This window comes from Anomaloglossus baeobatrachus, chromosome 10, assembly GCF_048569485.1.
Source record: "Anomaloglossus baeobatrachus isolate aAnoBae1 chromosome 10, aAnoBae1.hap1, whole genome shotgun sequence".
In the NCBI taxonomy this organism is placed as follows: domain Eukaryota; kingdom Metazoa; phylum Chordata; class Amphibia; order Anura; family Aromobatidae; genus Anomaloglossus; species Anomaloglossus baeobatrachus.
In genome coordinates, this window is record NC_134362.1 from 55,728,386 (window position 1) to 55,744,817 (window position 16,432).

The 16,432-nt window shown below is 46.4% G+C and overlaps 1 protein-coding gene and 1 long non-coding RNA gene across 2 annotated transcripts; one reads left to right on the forward strand and one right to left on the reverse strand.

Moving 5' to 3' along the window:
- The first annotated feature begins 806 nt into the window (after positions 1 to 806).
- On the forward strand, positions 807 to 4,179 carry LOC142254337 (vacuolar protein sorting-associated protein 51 homolog). Its single transcript, XM_075325383.1, has 4 exons — positions 807 to 974; positions 2,029 to 2,158; positions 2,271 to 2,417; positions 4,148 to 4,179. Exons 1-4 carry the CDS (start codon positions 807 to 809, stop codon positions 4,177 to 4,179), a joined length of 477 nt encoding a protein of 158 aa, XP_075181498.1.
- A 173-nt stretch (positions 4,180 to 4,352) lies between these two features.
- Positions 4,353 to 12,376, reverse strand: LOC142254904 (uncharacterized). Its single transcript, XR_012727325.1, has 3 exons — positions 11,590 to 12,376; positions 9,259 to 9,322; positions 4,353 to 4,900 (listed from the first exon to the last, which is right to left on the reverse strand). It is a non-coding gene; the product is annotated as an uncharacterized LOC142254904 (long non-coding RNA).
- Positions 12,377 to 16,432: the final 4,056 nt, after the last annotated feature.

Below are 16,432 nucleotides of genomic sequence, written 5' to 3' on the forward strand. Positions count from 1 at the left end.
GGTACCACGAGCAGTCCTTGTTGGGTACCGAAGCCGAGGGCCCAGAGGCGCTACGAGTAGCTGCAGGCTGCGGTGGCCTGGTCCACATTGACATCGGTGGAGTGATTAAGCTGCGACAGGGGACGGTCCCTAGAGACTGGAGGAGTGCAAAGACAATCTCCAAACAGTAAAAACCGAGGCCCAGGGACGTTGCAAGCTCCCAGGGCCAGAACCCATAGCAGACCTTTGGAAAAGGGGTAATCAGCCGACAGGTGACCCCCCAGCCTGGAGGCTGTAGTGGAGGCCAAGCCAGGGCCATCCAAACTCGGGCAAGGCTAGTGAAGACAGCAGAGAAGGAGACACTAAGAGAGAGGGTACCGGCTTTCACGCTCTGAATCACCCAGAAGACGGAGGTCCCTGACAGCGGTCCCAGCAGTCCAAGGGTCCTGCCTGCCCTGACAAGAACTGTGAGTAAAGAACTTGAACTGCACCTCTGAAGTTGCCTCAGTTATTCCATCTGCATAGATATTACAAGCACCAACTGTGTCCCGGGGCACCGCTCCACCTGTGGGGAGCAGTACCATCATTGCTGCCACTTCATCACCCCGGAGGCCTTACACAGCAGCGGCGGCTTAATAGCCGCATACCACAGGTGGCGTCACGAACACAACCATTAACAAGCAAGCCACATATTCTACTGACACCCACCAGGGCCACGGAGCCGGGCCCAGCCACCACTGACTACCACCGGACTAGTCCGGCCCGGCACCGGGTGTCCCATAGCCCTGGGGTGGGCGAGTCACGTAGTTTTGCTTTACTTTGCGAATATGGCGACTACAGCTGCGATGGAGGAAGAGGAAGGGAAGAGGCGGAAGGCTCACGGGATGCTGAAGCTGTACTATGGAATTAATGACGAAGGGAAGAGCAGCGAGAGGTCGCTGGACCCGACGGATATCGATGGCGTGCTCTTCAACCCGGAGCTGTACCTCACCAAGGTGACGACACCTGAGCGCAGAGGGTGTGACGTCATCCGTCAGGTTATACAGGCGGCCGCTCATACAGGAAATGACACTTAAAGGGGTTGTCCACTTTTGTTAATATTTTTTTTTTTTTACTTAAAAACATGTATGTTGGGCTAATAATCACTTCTCTATTTCGCTTTCATTAAAAGTTTTGCACCATGTGCCCTCTATAACCCTTGTGCACTGATTAATACCAGCTGTAGAATGAAGTAACTGTGAATTCATCAGTGAGCTCATTCTTATGGTCCATTTTGACCTGTGTTTTTGTATTAATTTAAGCTAAGTTATGACCTTAGAGCACATCATCGCATTGAATACACAGGACAATAAAGAGCCTGTGTGTGTATATAATAATAATAATTTATTCATATATAATATTGCATGGCAAAAGAACTATACAATATATTGTGCACGGAGGGTAAAGGATTTGTCCAACTTGAAAACTAAATTGCAGAAGTTGCAGAAGGATATGAAATTATGATAGAAGCTGTAATCGCCCCACCCTTACCCTGATGCTCCCGCACAGCGGTCTTTGGTGGAAGAGGAAGTGATGATTTCCTATTCTACAATCATTTTATTGGTGATTGGCTGCAGCAGTCAAGTGACTGTAACATAATGTCATGTGTCAATTACTGGGCTGCTTGCTGTAGTTTTGATAAAATAATTGTTTTATCACCAGGAAATTATCACTAAATGTCTAGTAAGCTTGCATCTATGTAGTCCTACTCCTACCCCTCCGCTGATAAGCAGAAAGTAGCCAATCAGAGCTGTGGGCAGGGTTATACAGAGCTTAGATCTGTAGTGAGCAGCCCAGTAAGTGACACATCGCTGGAATCAGGATCTCAGCCCCTACATTATGCTGCTCTCAGATTACATATCAAAAACCTGCAGACAGATTCCCTCTAATTTAAGGTCTGTATTGTTGTAGATAGCCATGGCAAAGGTAAAGATCCTTGATTACAATGCTTTTGAAAATAAATGTATATATGTGGATAATTTCTCTGGTATTTTCCTCATTTCTTCGCAGCTGAGAAAAGAAAAGTCCCTGGCTGAGCTGATGGACATCGAGGCTGACATGGTGCGTCAGATCCGAGCGCTGGACAGCGACATGCAGACTCTGGTGTATGAGAATTACAATAAGTTAATCTCGGCCACAGGTAGGTGCACACAGCAGATATGTGGCCACTGCGCTGCTGCGGGCAGATGTGTAGATCGGATGCACCCGCGACCACCGGGCAAAGCGCTGACCGACATGCTCTAAATCCTCAGACACCATCCGGAAAATGAAAAACGACTTCAAAAAGATGGAAGATGAAATGGATGGACTAGCCACCAACATGGCGGTGATCACTGAGTTTAGTGCCTCCATCAGTAGCACCCTGCAGGAGAGACATCAGCACATTACTAAGCTCAGCGGTGAGTGGCGGCATTTTTTATTGGACGTGTTTCCTATGACCCGGATTGTTAATTTGCTGTAGATTTCAGATTACCGTATTTTTCGCTTTATAAGATGCACTTTTCCTCCCCAAATTTTGGGAGGAAAATGGGGGGTGCGTCTTATAAAGCGGTACCGGGGGGGGTCCTGTCTGAGGCGATCGGGCGGCCGGGTGCCTGTGGCTGCATGCAAGCGGCCGGGTACCTGTACTTGCGTGCAGCGGCAGCCGGGTACCCGTGGCTGTGTGCGGGCGGCAGCGGGTGCTGTGTGGGGTCGGCAGCCGGGTACCTGTGCTTGCATGCGGTGGCAGACGGATACCCATGGCTGTGTGCGGGCGGCAGCCGGGTTCTGTGTGCGAGCGGCAGTCGGGTGCCCGTGCGGGCGGCAGCCGGCTGCCGCCCTCACACAGGTACCCGGCTGCCGCCCTCACACAGTCACCCAGCTGCCGCCCGCACACAGCCATGGGTACCCGGCTGCCACCGCACGCAAGCACAGGTACCCGGCGGCTTGTACGCAGGGTGGGCGGGCAGCCTGCTGGCTGCCACTCTGTGCATGCGGGGCGGGCGGCTGTGCAGCTTACCAGTTGTCCGCGGTCCCACTTTCAAATGATGGCGCCGGTGGAGCTCTTGGATGAGAGCTCCATCTGCGCACGCGCTGCTCCGGGAGCCATTACTTGAATCGGGACCGCGGACACACTCCACCACTGAGCCGTCGCCGCCGCTCCCACCACTGAGCCGTCGCCGCCGCTCCCACCACTGAGCCGTCGCCACCACTGAACCGGGACCGCGGACACACTCCACCACTGAGCAGTCCCTGCCGCTGCCACCACTGAGCAGTTGCCGCCGCTCCCACCACTGAGCCGTCGCCGCCACTTCCACCACTGAGCCGTCGCCGCCGCTGCCACCACTGAACCAGGACCGCGGACACACTCCACCACTGAGCAGTCCCTGCCACCACTGAGCAGTCGCCGCCGCCGCTGCCACCACTGAACCGGGACCGCGGACACTCACTGCATCGGCCTGCTGCACGGCTCACCCGCCACGGCTGCTGCCGCCACCACGGACCCCACGGATCCTGCCACCGCGGACGCCACCGCGCCTGCAACCACGGACGCCACGGCACCTGCAACCACGGACCCCGCTGCCACTGACCTGCCGCGCCTGCCAGCACAACCTGTGCCACCTGTGACCCCGCTTCACCACCACTGCTGCCCCCCTCCGGTAAGAGAACACCGGAGTATAAGACAGACCCCATGTTCCTTTTTTTACCTTTTTTTATGTCTAAGTTTGGGGTGCGTCTTATATTCCGGTGCGTCTTATAAAGTGAAAAATACGATTGTAGCGCTACTATTTGTACCTCCAGAATAAAGGATGGACAGGACTTCACCCTTCAAGGGGCTTGTTCTGTTGTGTTACAATAGCTGGAGATTACAAATGAGCAAATCGATGGCCAGGACCCCTAAGAGAGCTGTGCGAACAGCCCCCTACCTGCCGCCAATCTCTGAGCCTCTGCTGATCAGTAGGCCCAGCTGGACACCATATTTGCCATGTCTCACCGGGCCTACATATAAGGAGAGGCATCGAGAATTCTAGCAGGTACAGGGTGGTCTCCAATGGCTTCTGGATCAGAGTCCTGCACATTTATGTGCTCATCTCTACCAAAGATGCATTTTATAAATGTGGAAAGTGTCTTTTGTGAATTTTCTATATAGTGCTGTTGGCCTTGTTAATCAGCAATCCTTAAAGGGAATTTGTCATCAGGTTTTTTCTACTTCATCTGAAAGCAGCACGATGTAGACAAAGAGACCCTGAATCCATTGATGTATGGCTTAGATTACTGGGTGCCGCTGTTCTGACACCATCAGAGTTTTTAGATTTAGCAATGCAGCTGAAAAAGCTGCTCCCACCCACACCAGGCTCTATATAAACAATATCTATAGACAGTGAACTGCTAATCACAGTGGGGGCGTGTCAGACTGTGAGGAGTGAGGCAACCAGAAGAGGGCAAATCTCCAAAAACTGCATAGTATAGGTAGGATAAAACATACAATCTTTATTAAGGCAAAATTAAAAATCCAGCCATAGTAGCCGCGACATCCTGGAGGATCAACCAGAGTGAGGCAAGGTAGTGCAGGAATGATAATCTCCTGGTACTAAAACAAACATTGCAGGCAAACAGCATGAACCTTGGTAAGAGAGGAATTGCTGAAATCTGTTTTTTAACCTCTACTTCATGTTGTCTTCAGATTACATAGCAAAAACCTGCTGACAGATTTCCTTTAAAGTGGTCCTATTCTCTTGTGCTTGGTCTATGGCTGGCTTTGCAGATCAGCCACTATCAAGTTAATAGGAAACAGAAAATGGACAAAAGGTTGTTTTTTTTTGTTTGTTTTTTTTTTAAAACAAAAAAAAAATATATATATATATAAATGTATAATATCCGATCCAAGTATGTTGGTGTCACTCTGCAAAAAAAAAAAAAAAGTAAATTACTCATCATTATTTCACCATTTTGAAATTTAGGAGCTTTCGCAAAAAAAACCCCAAAAACACAGAGAGTGAGGGTGTAATGTTTTTAGGTTCAAAATGTCCAGTTATTCGTTTCCTCCCAGGCCAGTGGTGACCGCTGATGATGTCCTCTTCTCTGGACATCACCTGTGTGGAGATAGTCCGGAGGCCCCTATTCACATTATCTGTCAGCCGATATAGAGAGGTTTAATATAATGCGTACGGGCCTTTAAAGGGAACCAACCATCAAGATTTTCTTATATAAAGTAAAGCCAGTGCTATAGTAGGGCTAGGATGCTGAATGTAAGTATAGCTTTTGTTCAGAGATTGGATGTTTTATTTAAAAAATATGTGTAAGTAAAGTTCCAGCAATGCACTGCTATTTGATTGACAGGTGCAACAGGAAGGGAATATGTGGGTAGGGTCTTGCTATCTATTCCCGACCCTGTATGTCTGCCTGGCCTTCCTCCACCTGTCCAAGCAGACGGGCGGGAATAGATAGCAAGACCTGACCCACATATTCCCTTCCTGTTGCACCTGTCAATCAAATAGCAGGGCATTGCTGGAACTTGCAAATATTTCTGAAATAAAACCTCCAATCTCGTAACAGAAGCTATGCTTACATTCAGCATCCTAGCGCCAGTATAGCACTGGCTTTATATATGAAAATCCTGCTGGTTCGTTCCCTTTAAACTTGAGTTGAAATTGAGAGAGAAGTTAGGACACTGTTCATTATGACGGCTAAGGGTACTTTCACACTTGCGTTGAACGGTATCCGTTGCATTGCATTGTGTAACGGATGCAACGGATGTGTTGCATATAGTGGCACAACGGATGCAACGGATGCTGCAAAACAACGCAATTCGTTTTGATTTTTTTTTAATTTTTTTTACAGTTTTACCAGCGGCAGACTATTGTAAACGATCAGCTGATCGCTCCCAGTAGCCGGCCGCCGGGTGATCAGCTGATCGCTCCCTGCAGCCGACCGCCGGGTGATCAGCTGATCGTTCCCTGCCGCCGGCCGCCGGGTGATCAGCTGATCGCTCCCAGTAGCCGGCCGCCAGGTGATCAGCTGATCGCTCCCTGCAGCCGACCGCCGGGTGATCAGCTGATCGCTCCCTGCAGCCGACCGCCAGGTGATCAGCTGATCGCTCCCTGCAGCCGACCGCCAGGTGATCAGCTGATCGCTCCCTGCAGCCGGCCGCCGGGTGATCAGCTGATCGCTCCCTGCAGCCGGCCGCCGGGTGATCAGCTGAGCGCTGTGACTTGCCGGCAGCCGGGCATGCCGGTGGCCGGTCGCTCAGCTGAGCGCTGTCGCTTGCCGACGGCCGGGCGCTCAGCTGAACGTTCGGCCACCGCGAGCCAAAATAAAGTTTGATTTAAAAAAAAAAAGAGCATGCGCAGTGGAATCCAGAGGATTCCGCTGCTCAAAATAACGTTACATGCTGCGTTCCTCCCGCTGGGCGGAAGCAACGGAGCGTCGCCCAGCGGAAGCAACGCAGGTCCTTTTGGTACAATCCGTCACCCATACAAGTCTATGGGAAACAGCGGAATCCGTTAACGGATTCCGCTGTTTTCCAAAAGGGCGGATTGTAACGGAAGGAAATAAACGCAAGTGTGAAAGTACCCTTAAAGTGTTATATGATAAGTAGGGTAGGAAGACGTCTAGTATGATTTGGTATCCATGATTCTGGGGTTTCAAATTTCCCCTGCAAACCATTACCAAATGAAAAGGGGTAGTTCGTATTCTGGATCTTTAACCCCTTCAGCCCCGGGGCACTTTCCGTTTTTGTGTTTTGCTCCCCGTGATTGCCACGTGCTTCATGTCCGGCGGGCAGTGATCACTTTTAGTGATGGTTGTCATGTTGTATATGCACCGTTAAAATCCCGCAGTCGGAACTAGCAGCTGTTCTCCATTACGGGCGGTCACTAGTGAATCAAACAGGGTATTTAAGAACCCTAGTCTCATTCCCTCTCAGCATCCCCTGAAGAAAGTACGCTGAAACGCGCGTCGGGATATATGCGGCACACTGAACAACCCTGACCATCTCTAAGGTATATTGAATTTAGCAATACATATTGTAGTTCACCGGCACTTTCATTATAACAGCCAATCTCATTCAATGCCTTTTTTTACCATAATTATTTAGCGGTATACATAATGAAAAAGCACTTTGCACTTTATGCTCTATTCTTTTGTAAGCCTTAAATTTATGGTATTATATATGATTTGGTCTTAAAATTAAGGGGTTGCAACTTTTGGTTTAACCGCTGCTGCTCCATTATGGGTATTTGATCCTGTCCTTTATATTAGTGTTCATGAATAAGTATTTGATGTAATTTTAACTAAAACTTCTGAATAAAAATTATTTTTAAAGATAAAAAGACACCTATTCCTTTTTAAGGTATTTTTTGATTAACATTATAATTCAAGGTGGATTTGTACGGAATTTTGATTAATCATTCCTATTTTCTGTTTGCATAACAGAATTATTTTTCGTTTCCAAAATGTGGAAAATGGATATGAAAACCAGGGAATTAAACTGGAAAATTAAAGCCACGGATCTATTTGGACAGGGATCTGCCCATGATTTTAATGAATTGTCTTTATCCAATAAAGAGACCATCAAATCCTATAAAAATGCCTTGCATAGAAAAACCAGAATGTGGTGGACGATAACCACATTAGATAGCTATATCTCACGCAAAATTATACCAAGGGGTCTGAGAATCCAACTTTTTCCGACTTTTGAATTTAAAAATGAAAACCTTTTACAGAAATGGATAGAAACCGCCAATAATTGTTCTCTTGCTTTTTTACAAATCATAAATGAACATAATAACCAGGCTTTACAGGAAATTGAAGAAGATATTTGCAAAATTGAAGCCACTTTGCAGAATAATATGGATAAAGAAACTTTTGAAAATCATAGCAAAGAAATTGATAAGGACCTAGAAAAGTGGGAGCAGGACAGCAGCACTAACAAGAAGAAAAAATTCTCTAGGGATATCCAAGATTATGAGAATAAGAAAATCTTTAGATGGCAATACAAAAAACTTCCTCAAATTAACCCTCAAACACGCCGAGGCTCTTTGACTTCGACTAGCTCAGTTGGTGAAGGATATACCTCGACTAGTGATCATGAGGCAAGTGTGGCACATGGTCCTACCACTAGACAATCTGGTAAAAGAAAAAATTTTCCCCAATTCAGAAGTATGAACAAACATAAACAACCAAGAGAACATAATAAGGTGATAAATTTATCTGAACATATCTTGAGTGATGCACAATATAATTTATTAAGTATGGGCCTAACTTTTTCTCCTGCCCGTTCTTTAGATCCTTTCCTAACTATCAAGGATATTCACCTGTTTGCCAGGAAGGTTCTCCTCAAAAAACTACATTTCAAATCTAATGATATATTTCAAACTAGAGAGGAATTGAGAGCCTTGGCTACTTTGGAATCCCTTCTTGATGAAAATGAATCTACTACTGAGGTCAGTAAATTTCCCACACATTTGTTCCATAAATCTAAAACATTCCCTTCACTAAGTATTTGTCCTTCGATAGATATTTTCACTAAAATGGTCACTAATGATATAGAGGATCTAGCCAAACAACCCTCGTGGTCACACAATTTAAAGAAAGAGGAACAACAAGCCCTCAAAGAGTTGAGGAATTGGGATGATGTTGTTTTCAAACAGGCGGATAAGGGGGGTAATGTGGTAATTTGGCCTAACCATCTATACATGAAACAAGCCCATACCTTACTAGAGGATAGGGATTGTTACGCCAAATTACCACAAAATCCCCTTCCATCTTTTAAGACAGAATTATTGGATATACTTCAAAAAGCCCATGAAGCAGGGTTAATTCCTGAGGAGATGGTCAGATATTTCCGTCTATTAAACCCTAAACTTCCCACTTTTTACATCATTCCCAAGGTGCACAAAAATTTACAAGATTCCCCGGGCAGGCCCATTGTATCGGGTAATGATTGTCTCAATGAAGTGATTTGCCAAACAATAGACCACTTTCTTAAACCGCTGGTCAATACTTTGCCATCTTATTTGAGGGATACCACCATGGCCCTCCAACGGTTAGATCAGTTGAATTTGACAGAGAATATGATCTTGGTCACGGCTGACATTGAGGCTCTTTATACCTCTATACGGCATCATGATGGCCTTAAAGCAATTGCCTGGTTTCTCAACAATGGCAACATAGACCCTGGCTTATCGGAATTGATTCTTTTACTCCTAGAATTCATTTTGACACACAATTGTTTTTATTTTCATAAACAGGTATACTTACAAAAACAAGGTACCGCCATGGGTGCTTCTTGTGCATCTTCTTATGCAAATTTCTTTTTGGGGGCCTGGGAAAGGGAAATATTCATTAGCGAACCATTATCGGGTAGTGAACAGGTGCATCAATGGATGAGGTACATTGATGATGTCCTCTTTGTTTGGGAAGGTACAATTCCTGATCTTGAAAAATTCATGTTGAACCTCAACAGTAACACCATCAATATGAAACTTACCATTTTGGAAGGAAGATTGAATTCCTAGACATAAGCATATCCACTTTGGATAATGGTGACATAGCTACTGAGATCTACCGTAAGCCCACTGCAATCAATTCCCTCCTCAAGGCTGATTCCTCCCATCCTCCGGCTACTATAAAAGGAATCCCCACTGGGCAGTTTATACGTGCCAGAAGAATTTGCTCCACTAACCAATTTTTTGAAAAGCATTCCGAAAGTTTACAGCAAAGATTTGAAGAAAGAGGATATAGTAGGAAGAGGATTAGGGAAGCATATAATAAAGCAAAAAGAATGGACAGGAATAATCTTCTTTATAAACCATCTCTTAAAACTAGAACCCCTGAGAATGGAGTCAGATTAATAGCTGATTATAATAAACAATGGAGGGATTTCAGCTCTATAATCAAAAAACATTGGCCCATTCTACTTAGTGATCCCATTTTAAATAAGTGTCTTCCCCCTCATCCACAAATCACGGCTCGCAGATCGAAGAATTTACGTGACATTTTGGTGCACAGCCACTTTGATCCCAGTAAAGGTACCGTCACACTAAGCAACTTACCAGCGATCCCAACAACGATAGGGATCGCTGGTAAGTTGCTAGGAGGTTGCTGGTGAGATGTCACACTGCGACGCTCCAGCGATCCCACCAGCAACCTGACCTGGCAGGGATCGCTGGAGCGTCGCTACACAAGTTGCTGGTGAGCTCACCAGCAACCAGTGACAAGCCCCCAGCGCCAAGCCCCCAGCGCCGCGTGGAAGATGCTGCGCTTGGTAACTAAGGTAAATATCGGGTAACCAACCCGATATTTACCTTGGTTACCACCGCACGGAGCTACACGTGCAGAGAGTAGGGGGCAGCGCACACTGAGCGCTGGCTCCCTGCTCTCCTAGTTACAGCACACATCGGGTTAATTAACCCGATGTGTGCTGCAGCTACATGTGCACAGAGCAGGAGCCGGCACTGACAGTGAGAGCGGAGGAGGCTGGTAACAAAGGTAAATATCGGGTAACCAAGGACAGGGCTTCTTGGTTACCCGATGTTTACATTGGTTACCAGCCTCCGCAGAAGCCGGCTCCTGCTGCCTGCACATTTAGTTGTTGCTGTCTCGCTGTCACACACAGCGATCTGTGCTTCACAGCGGGACAGCAACAACTAAATGGCCCAGGACATTCAGCAACAACCAACGACCTCACAGCAGGGGCCAGGTTGTTGCTGGATGTCACACAGCAACATCGCTAGCAACGTCACAAAAGTTGTTCGTTAGCAGCGATGTTGCTAGCGATGTTGCTTAGTGTGACGGGGCCTTTAGAATAAAAAACAGAGCAATTGGCTGACGACCACAGGATTTTTTCCTTGCGGACATTGCAAAGCTTGTCCCAATATGATGAAAAGCAAAGATTTTCATAATGCGGATTTTTCCCAAATTTTTCAAATCAGACAATTTTTGAATTGTGCCTCAAAAGGAGTTGTGTACGTAGCAGAGTGAGTGCCCCTGTAAAAAGATTTATGTCGGCCTCACATCCAGAGAGCTACGCATTCCCATACGTGAACACATAAGGGACATCGAAAAAGGGAAAGAAATAGAGGACCCCTCACAGCTCAAAACAATTGCTAAGCACTTTTTTTACCATCACAATTCAGATTCGAGTCTTCTTAAGGCAAAGGCAATTGATCAGGTTAGTATGGGAGTTAGAGGGGGCTGCATGAAAAAAACATTAGCCCGCACAGAGAGTAAATGGATTTACAGACTAAACAGTGTTGCTCCGCGGGGCTTAAATGAGAATTTTGGTTTCGGGGCATTTTTGTAGGAACTAAATACATTTTTATAGTTGGTATAGGCTCCATATGTGCGCATTTGTATATGTGCATTTGCATGGGCGCTTTCAATTGGAGGCGTAATTCTGCACATGCACATATGCATTTATGTTTGGAAATACAGAATGATTCACATAACCATATAACATAACTAAATTGTTTTGGATAAGACATTCTTTTAGGGGGGGTTATTTATATTCTTTATAGGGTTTTAGCGTTATTATGCAATTTTTAATGAATAAAAATTAATTGATTTTATTTATTTATAGAATTCACTTACCGCCCTTTTTCTTTGGGTGACTCGCCATTGAATAGAATTTCCGGCTGTTTATGTGTCAAGAAAATTTGCAACCAACAATGAAAAAGAAAGAAAAGAATAAAAAAGAAGACATCAATAATGAGCTGAGGACAGCAGGGAGCTTTTTATTATTTTTGTGGCTCCTTAAGCAAATATGGACATTTCACTTATTTTTATTTTTAATTTTATCATTCTTTGCAAAGCATCACAAAATTGATATATTGGCACTTTTATGCACTGACATGTACATTATTGTTATCACTAATTTTTCTTTCAGGAAATATTTAATCATTTGTTAAAGATTAGAATGTATCGCAAAGGTGATACATTGGCACTTTTTTGCTTTGACATGCATATTATCGTTATCACCAATTTTTTACATTTGGAAATATTTAAATAATTATCACCAAGACCAAAGTTATTCCACACTTCATAAAATACGGTATGTCTTTCCCTCACTATATTATATACTTCTCACACTTCACAATTAATATCTAGGTAATATCTCTCACATATTATAAATTTTATATATTGTTCTTAGCAATCCGTATATGTCCTACTTTGTAGCACGAACTTCCAACATGCTGTCTTCTGGATTACGGGAGAGTGTGCATTATATACATGCTCCATTCACGGATCTCTGCTTTCCGCCGGCGAGTGGGAGCGCTGACATCTCGAGTCGTCTGTTACCTTGACGACGCGGCTTGCCACGTGCTTCATGTCTGGCGGGCCGTGATCACTTTTAGTGATGGTTGTCATGTTGTATATGCACCGTTAAAATCCCGCAGTCGGAACTAGCAGCTGTTCTCCATTACGGGCGGTCACTAGTGAATCAAACAGGGTATTTAAGAACCCTAGTCTCATTCCCTCTCAGCATCCCCTGAAGAAAGTACGCTGAAACGCGCGTCGGGATATATGCGGCACACTGAACAACCCTGACCATCTCTAAGGTATATTGAATTTAGCAATACATATTGTAGTTCACCGGCACTTTCATTATAACAGCCAATCTCATTCAATGCCTTTTTTTACCATAATTATTTAGCGGTATACATAATGAAAAAGCACTTTGCACTTTATGCTCTATTTTTTTGTAAGCCTTAAATTTATGGTATTATATATGATTTGGTCTTAAAATTAAGGGGTTGCAACTTTTGGTTTAACCGCTGCTGCTCCATTATGGGTATTTGATCCTGTCCTTTATATTAGTGTTCATGAATAAGTATTTGATGTAATTTTAACTAAAACTTCTGAATAAAAATTATTTTTAAAGACAAAAAGACACCTATTCCTTTTTAAGGTATTTTTTGATTAACATCCTATAAATTCATGAAGCTTTTAGGAGATCCATGGTCGGTCCGGGCATTGCGTTTGTACTGCCCCGCGCTCGGCTGCTGCTGCCGAGCCGCTCGGGTCCGGGCTCGGGTGAGTGTCGGTGGCTCGAGCATCCCCGGACCGGGGGTCACGTCGCTCTGTGAAGGGGTGGTTTTGGTGATCGGGTGGGTGCGCGGCCAGGGCCGCTTTGGAGATTGTTTGTGACGCCACCCACGGGTTATGGTGATGGTTGGTACCACCGCTACTGATGATGGTGGGTGGCGCCCGGGTGCGGTGATGTGGCGCAGCTAGGTGTTGACCCCTCCGTGGTTAGGGAATGTGGGACCCGGGGCCCACTGGGGGTGAGATGGAGCTGCCAGAGGGATGCAGAGCCGGGCGGTGTAGCGTGGTGCGGTGCCCGAGGGCACTAGTGTACTCACTCTGAAGAAACACATTGCAGTCACTGGTAAACCAAAAACGGGATGGTGGTCGGTGCCCGTAGCTGGCTGCGTTGTTCTCCCTACTCGGGTTGATGGTGTCCGTCTTTCCCTGCACCTCTGTAAGCTGTGTGACTACTATGCAAGAGGAAAGGATTTCAGCTCACCTGTAGCCTGGGTTGTTGCATTCGCAAGTGCTCAGTATCCACCGGCAGGTCCCAGCCGCTAATACTATGAGGAAGAGCAGAAGAGGGAAGGATCCGGCACAGACTCTTCTATGGTAAAAACATTATATTCTTTATTCCAAGCATTAAAAAAGACGATGTGGAGACCAAAACGGTGTACAAGCAGGGAAAGGAACTAGTAGTTCGAAACGCGTAAAGTTCCTTTCCCTGCTTGCACACCGTTTTGGTCTCCACATCGTCTTTTTTAATGCTTGGAATAAAGAATATAATGTTTTTACCATAGAAGAGTCTGTGCCGGATCGTTCCCTCTTCTGTGTGACTACTATGCCTGAGCACCGGTAGTCCGCTTCCCGACTTGTAGATGCCGGAGGAGCCCTGTTGCCCGCAGGCAAATGGCCCGTGGGATCTTGGTGCCTGGGCGGTGGCTTCCTATCCCCCTCGGTGGGCTGTTGCCTTCTCTCGGGACTTGGGGTGAGAATGGACCTATAGTCCAGACCGCAATCAGTTAATTTGACTTGGTCCAGTTGATTCTGGGCCTTGTACGGGGTCTGAGTACCCTTTCCTGGTGCTCTGGTTTCGGTTTGACTCCCTGATTCGGTACCGGCGGGCTGATACCCTGCCCTGGTGCCTTGATGGTTCCGCCGGTTCTACTCCCGGCCTCCTGCAGATGGCCACTGTGGAGACACAGGGCTCAGTGGGTGCTCTCGTCCACTAAAACCCGCCGCCTTTAGAAAGACAGCGTGGCTCAGGGCTCATCCCAACTGAATGCCGGCCTCCTTAACCGTGGGCGTAACACTACTCAGACAACACAGGGTGAAGGAACCACAATAATTAGACTTTATTGGATCCCCAAACAATTAACGGCACATAACACATAACCAGCAAAACACACAAATGTAACAGGTAACAGAGTCTCACCCTTCCGCTGGCTCACCAGGGATTTAGAATGTCCTTGCCTCAGAGGTTCCAGGGCTATTTACTCAAATCCAGCAGCACCCCGCTTTTGGCGGGCACCCACCGAGAAAGGAATAATGCCAGATTTAGGAAGCTGGCTGAGGTCTGCAAAGTCTGTAACAGGTGACTGAACTGTCCCAACCTGAGTGTCCTCCTTCGGTAGTCCTGGTATGATGTTACAATCCTGGCAGCCGGAGTCGAAATCCCTAGGCTGTGGATATGGTCTCCAACCGGAACCGGAGCCCTTAGATTGAAGCCATAAGATATCCTGATCCTCTAGTCAGCTCATGAGAGCCTAGACTGGATCCATCAGCATCCATCAACCTTCATCAACCTGGTGGCTTAAAGAAATGCCTTTTATAGCCATAACCTTCTCTTAGGATACACTGCGTCCTCATCGATTGGTTGGACAAGATTGCTTCTCCCATTGGATGAATTTCAAGCTGCATGGATAATGTTCATTTAAATGATGTGCATAGAAAGACTCAGTATATCTACATGGAGTCGGCAAGTCACCGACTAGACAATGGCTACTCAGGTAATTACATTATCAATACACAACTACAATACAATGATTACTGGAAAAGTCTGGAGAACAATAGCTAAGCAAACATGACTTAGCACACATAAGAACAATAGTCTGGCTGAATGTTAAGAAACTTTAACCCATGAGAGTCCATGTCGTCACAGCCACCACTGCATGTCTCCTGGCCACAGGGTCCCTAGGCTCCAACCTAGGCCCTGATAGACTTCTCCTTTTCTCGACTCTCTGCTCACTCCTCTCCACTCACTGTCCTCTCTCCAACTCAACTGAACTCAACTCTCTTCACTGTCTTGTTTTCCCTGCCCCTGCCCATCAATCCTCTTCGGTGGGCATGGCCAACCGCCTGACTCCGTCCCCGGGTGTGGACGTCTGGTACAGATGAAGGTGACTCAGGGTTTTTGGTGACAGATGGTACCTTTTTGGGGGACAGGTGTAGTGTAAGGGCCTATCTGTGACCCCCTGGCTAGTCCAGGGTGTCACACGTTCCCTATTTGGATCTTATGATATGGTCATAGTGACAGTCTTTTGTGCTAAGTGAACACTACCATGCTCGGTACTTGTAATGATGAGCGGGTACTGCCATGCTTAGTACTTGTATTGAGCAGTCAGACGCTCGGGCAGGCACAACTTGTGTACGGGGTATAATGGAAGTCATTGGGGAACTCAAGCATTTGTCCCGAAGATTTCCCATTGACTTCCATTATACTCTGTACTTGAGTTGCGTCCAGCTGCTCAATACGAGTACCGAGCACCCAAACATGATAGTGCTCGCTCATCAGTGCGAGTATCGAGTGCTTGAGCATGATAGTACTCCATCATCATTCCAATACTGAACACCTGAGCATGGTAGTGCCCACTCATCAGTACGAGTACCGAGCACTCGAGCAGGGTAGTGCCCACTCATCGTTACAAGTATTGAGCTCCTGTGCATGGTAGTGCTCGCTCACCATTATGAGTACCGAGCATGGTAGTGCTTGCTCATACTAATAGTCTTAAATGAGCAGCCTGTGTCTAAAGCTCGGATTCCCCCTTTATGTCTAAATTTCCTTGAGTACATTTACAGCATAACCGTCATTTTCACGTCACAGGGTATTGTGCAATCTGCCCTTCTGTGCAATATCCACCTCCTTCTTGGTTACGGAATATCTTCCCCTTTAATTCGATTGGCCGCACGACCCCCGGGTCCGGAGACCACTCGAGCCACCGCAGATCCGGATCCAAGCAGCCTGGCTGCTAGCACGGGGACGGTACACATGTCTATCAATTTGCACTTGTGGATACAGTATTGTACTTTCTTTTTCTAACCAGTGCAGCACATGGCTTGTTCTGTAATCTGCCTGGGCAGTATTCCTACCCCACATTTGGCTTAGTTCTGCTCTTATTTTGGAGAG

Bases quoted from the DNA above. Each gene is read 5' to 3' on its own strand.
- LOC142254337 (XM_075325383.1), top strand. From the start codon at position 807: ATGGCGACTACAGCTGCGATGGAGGAAGAGGAAGGGAAGAGGCGGAAG. The intron at 975-2,028 runs GTGACGACACCT...ATTTCTTCGCAG, and splicing joins CGGAGCTGTACCTCACCAAG to CTGAGAAAAGAAAAGTCCCT. The intron at 2,418-4,147 runs GTGAGTGGCGGC...TTTTCTATATAG, and splicing joins GCACATTACTAAGCTCAGCG to TGCTGTTGGCCTTGTTAATC.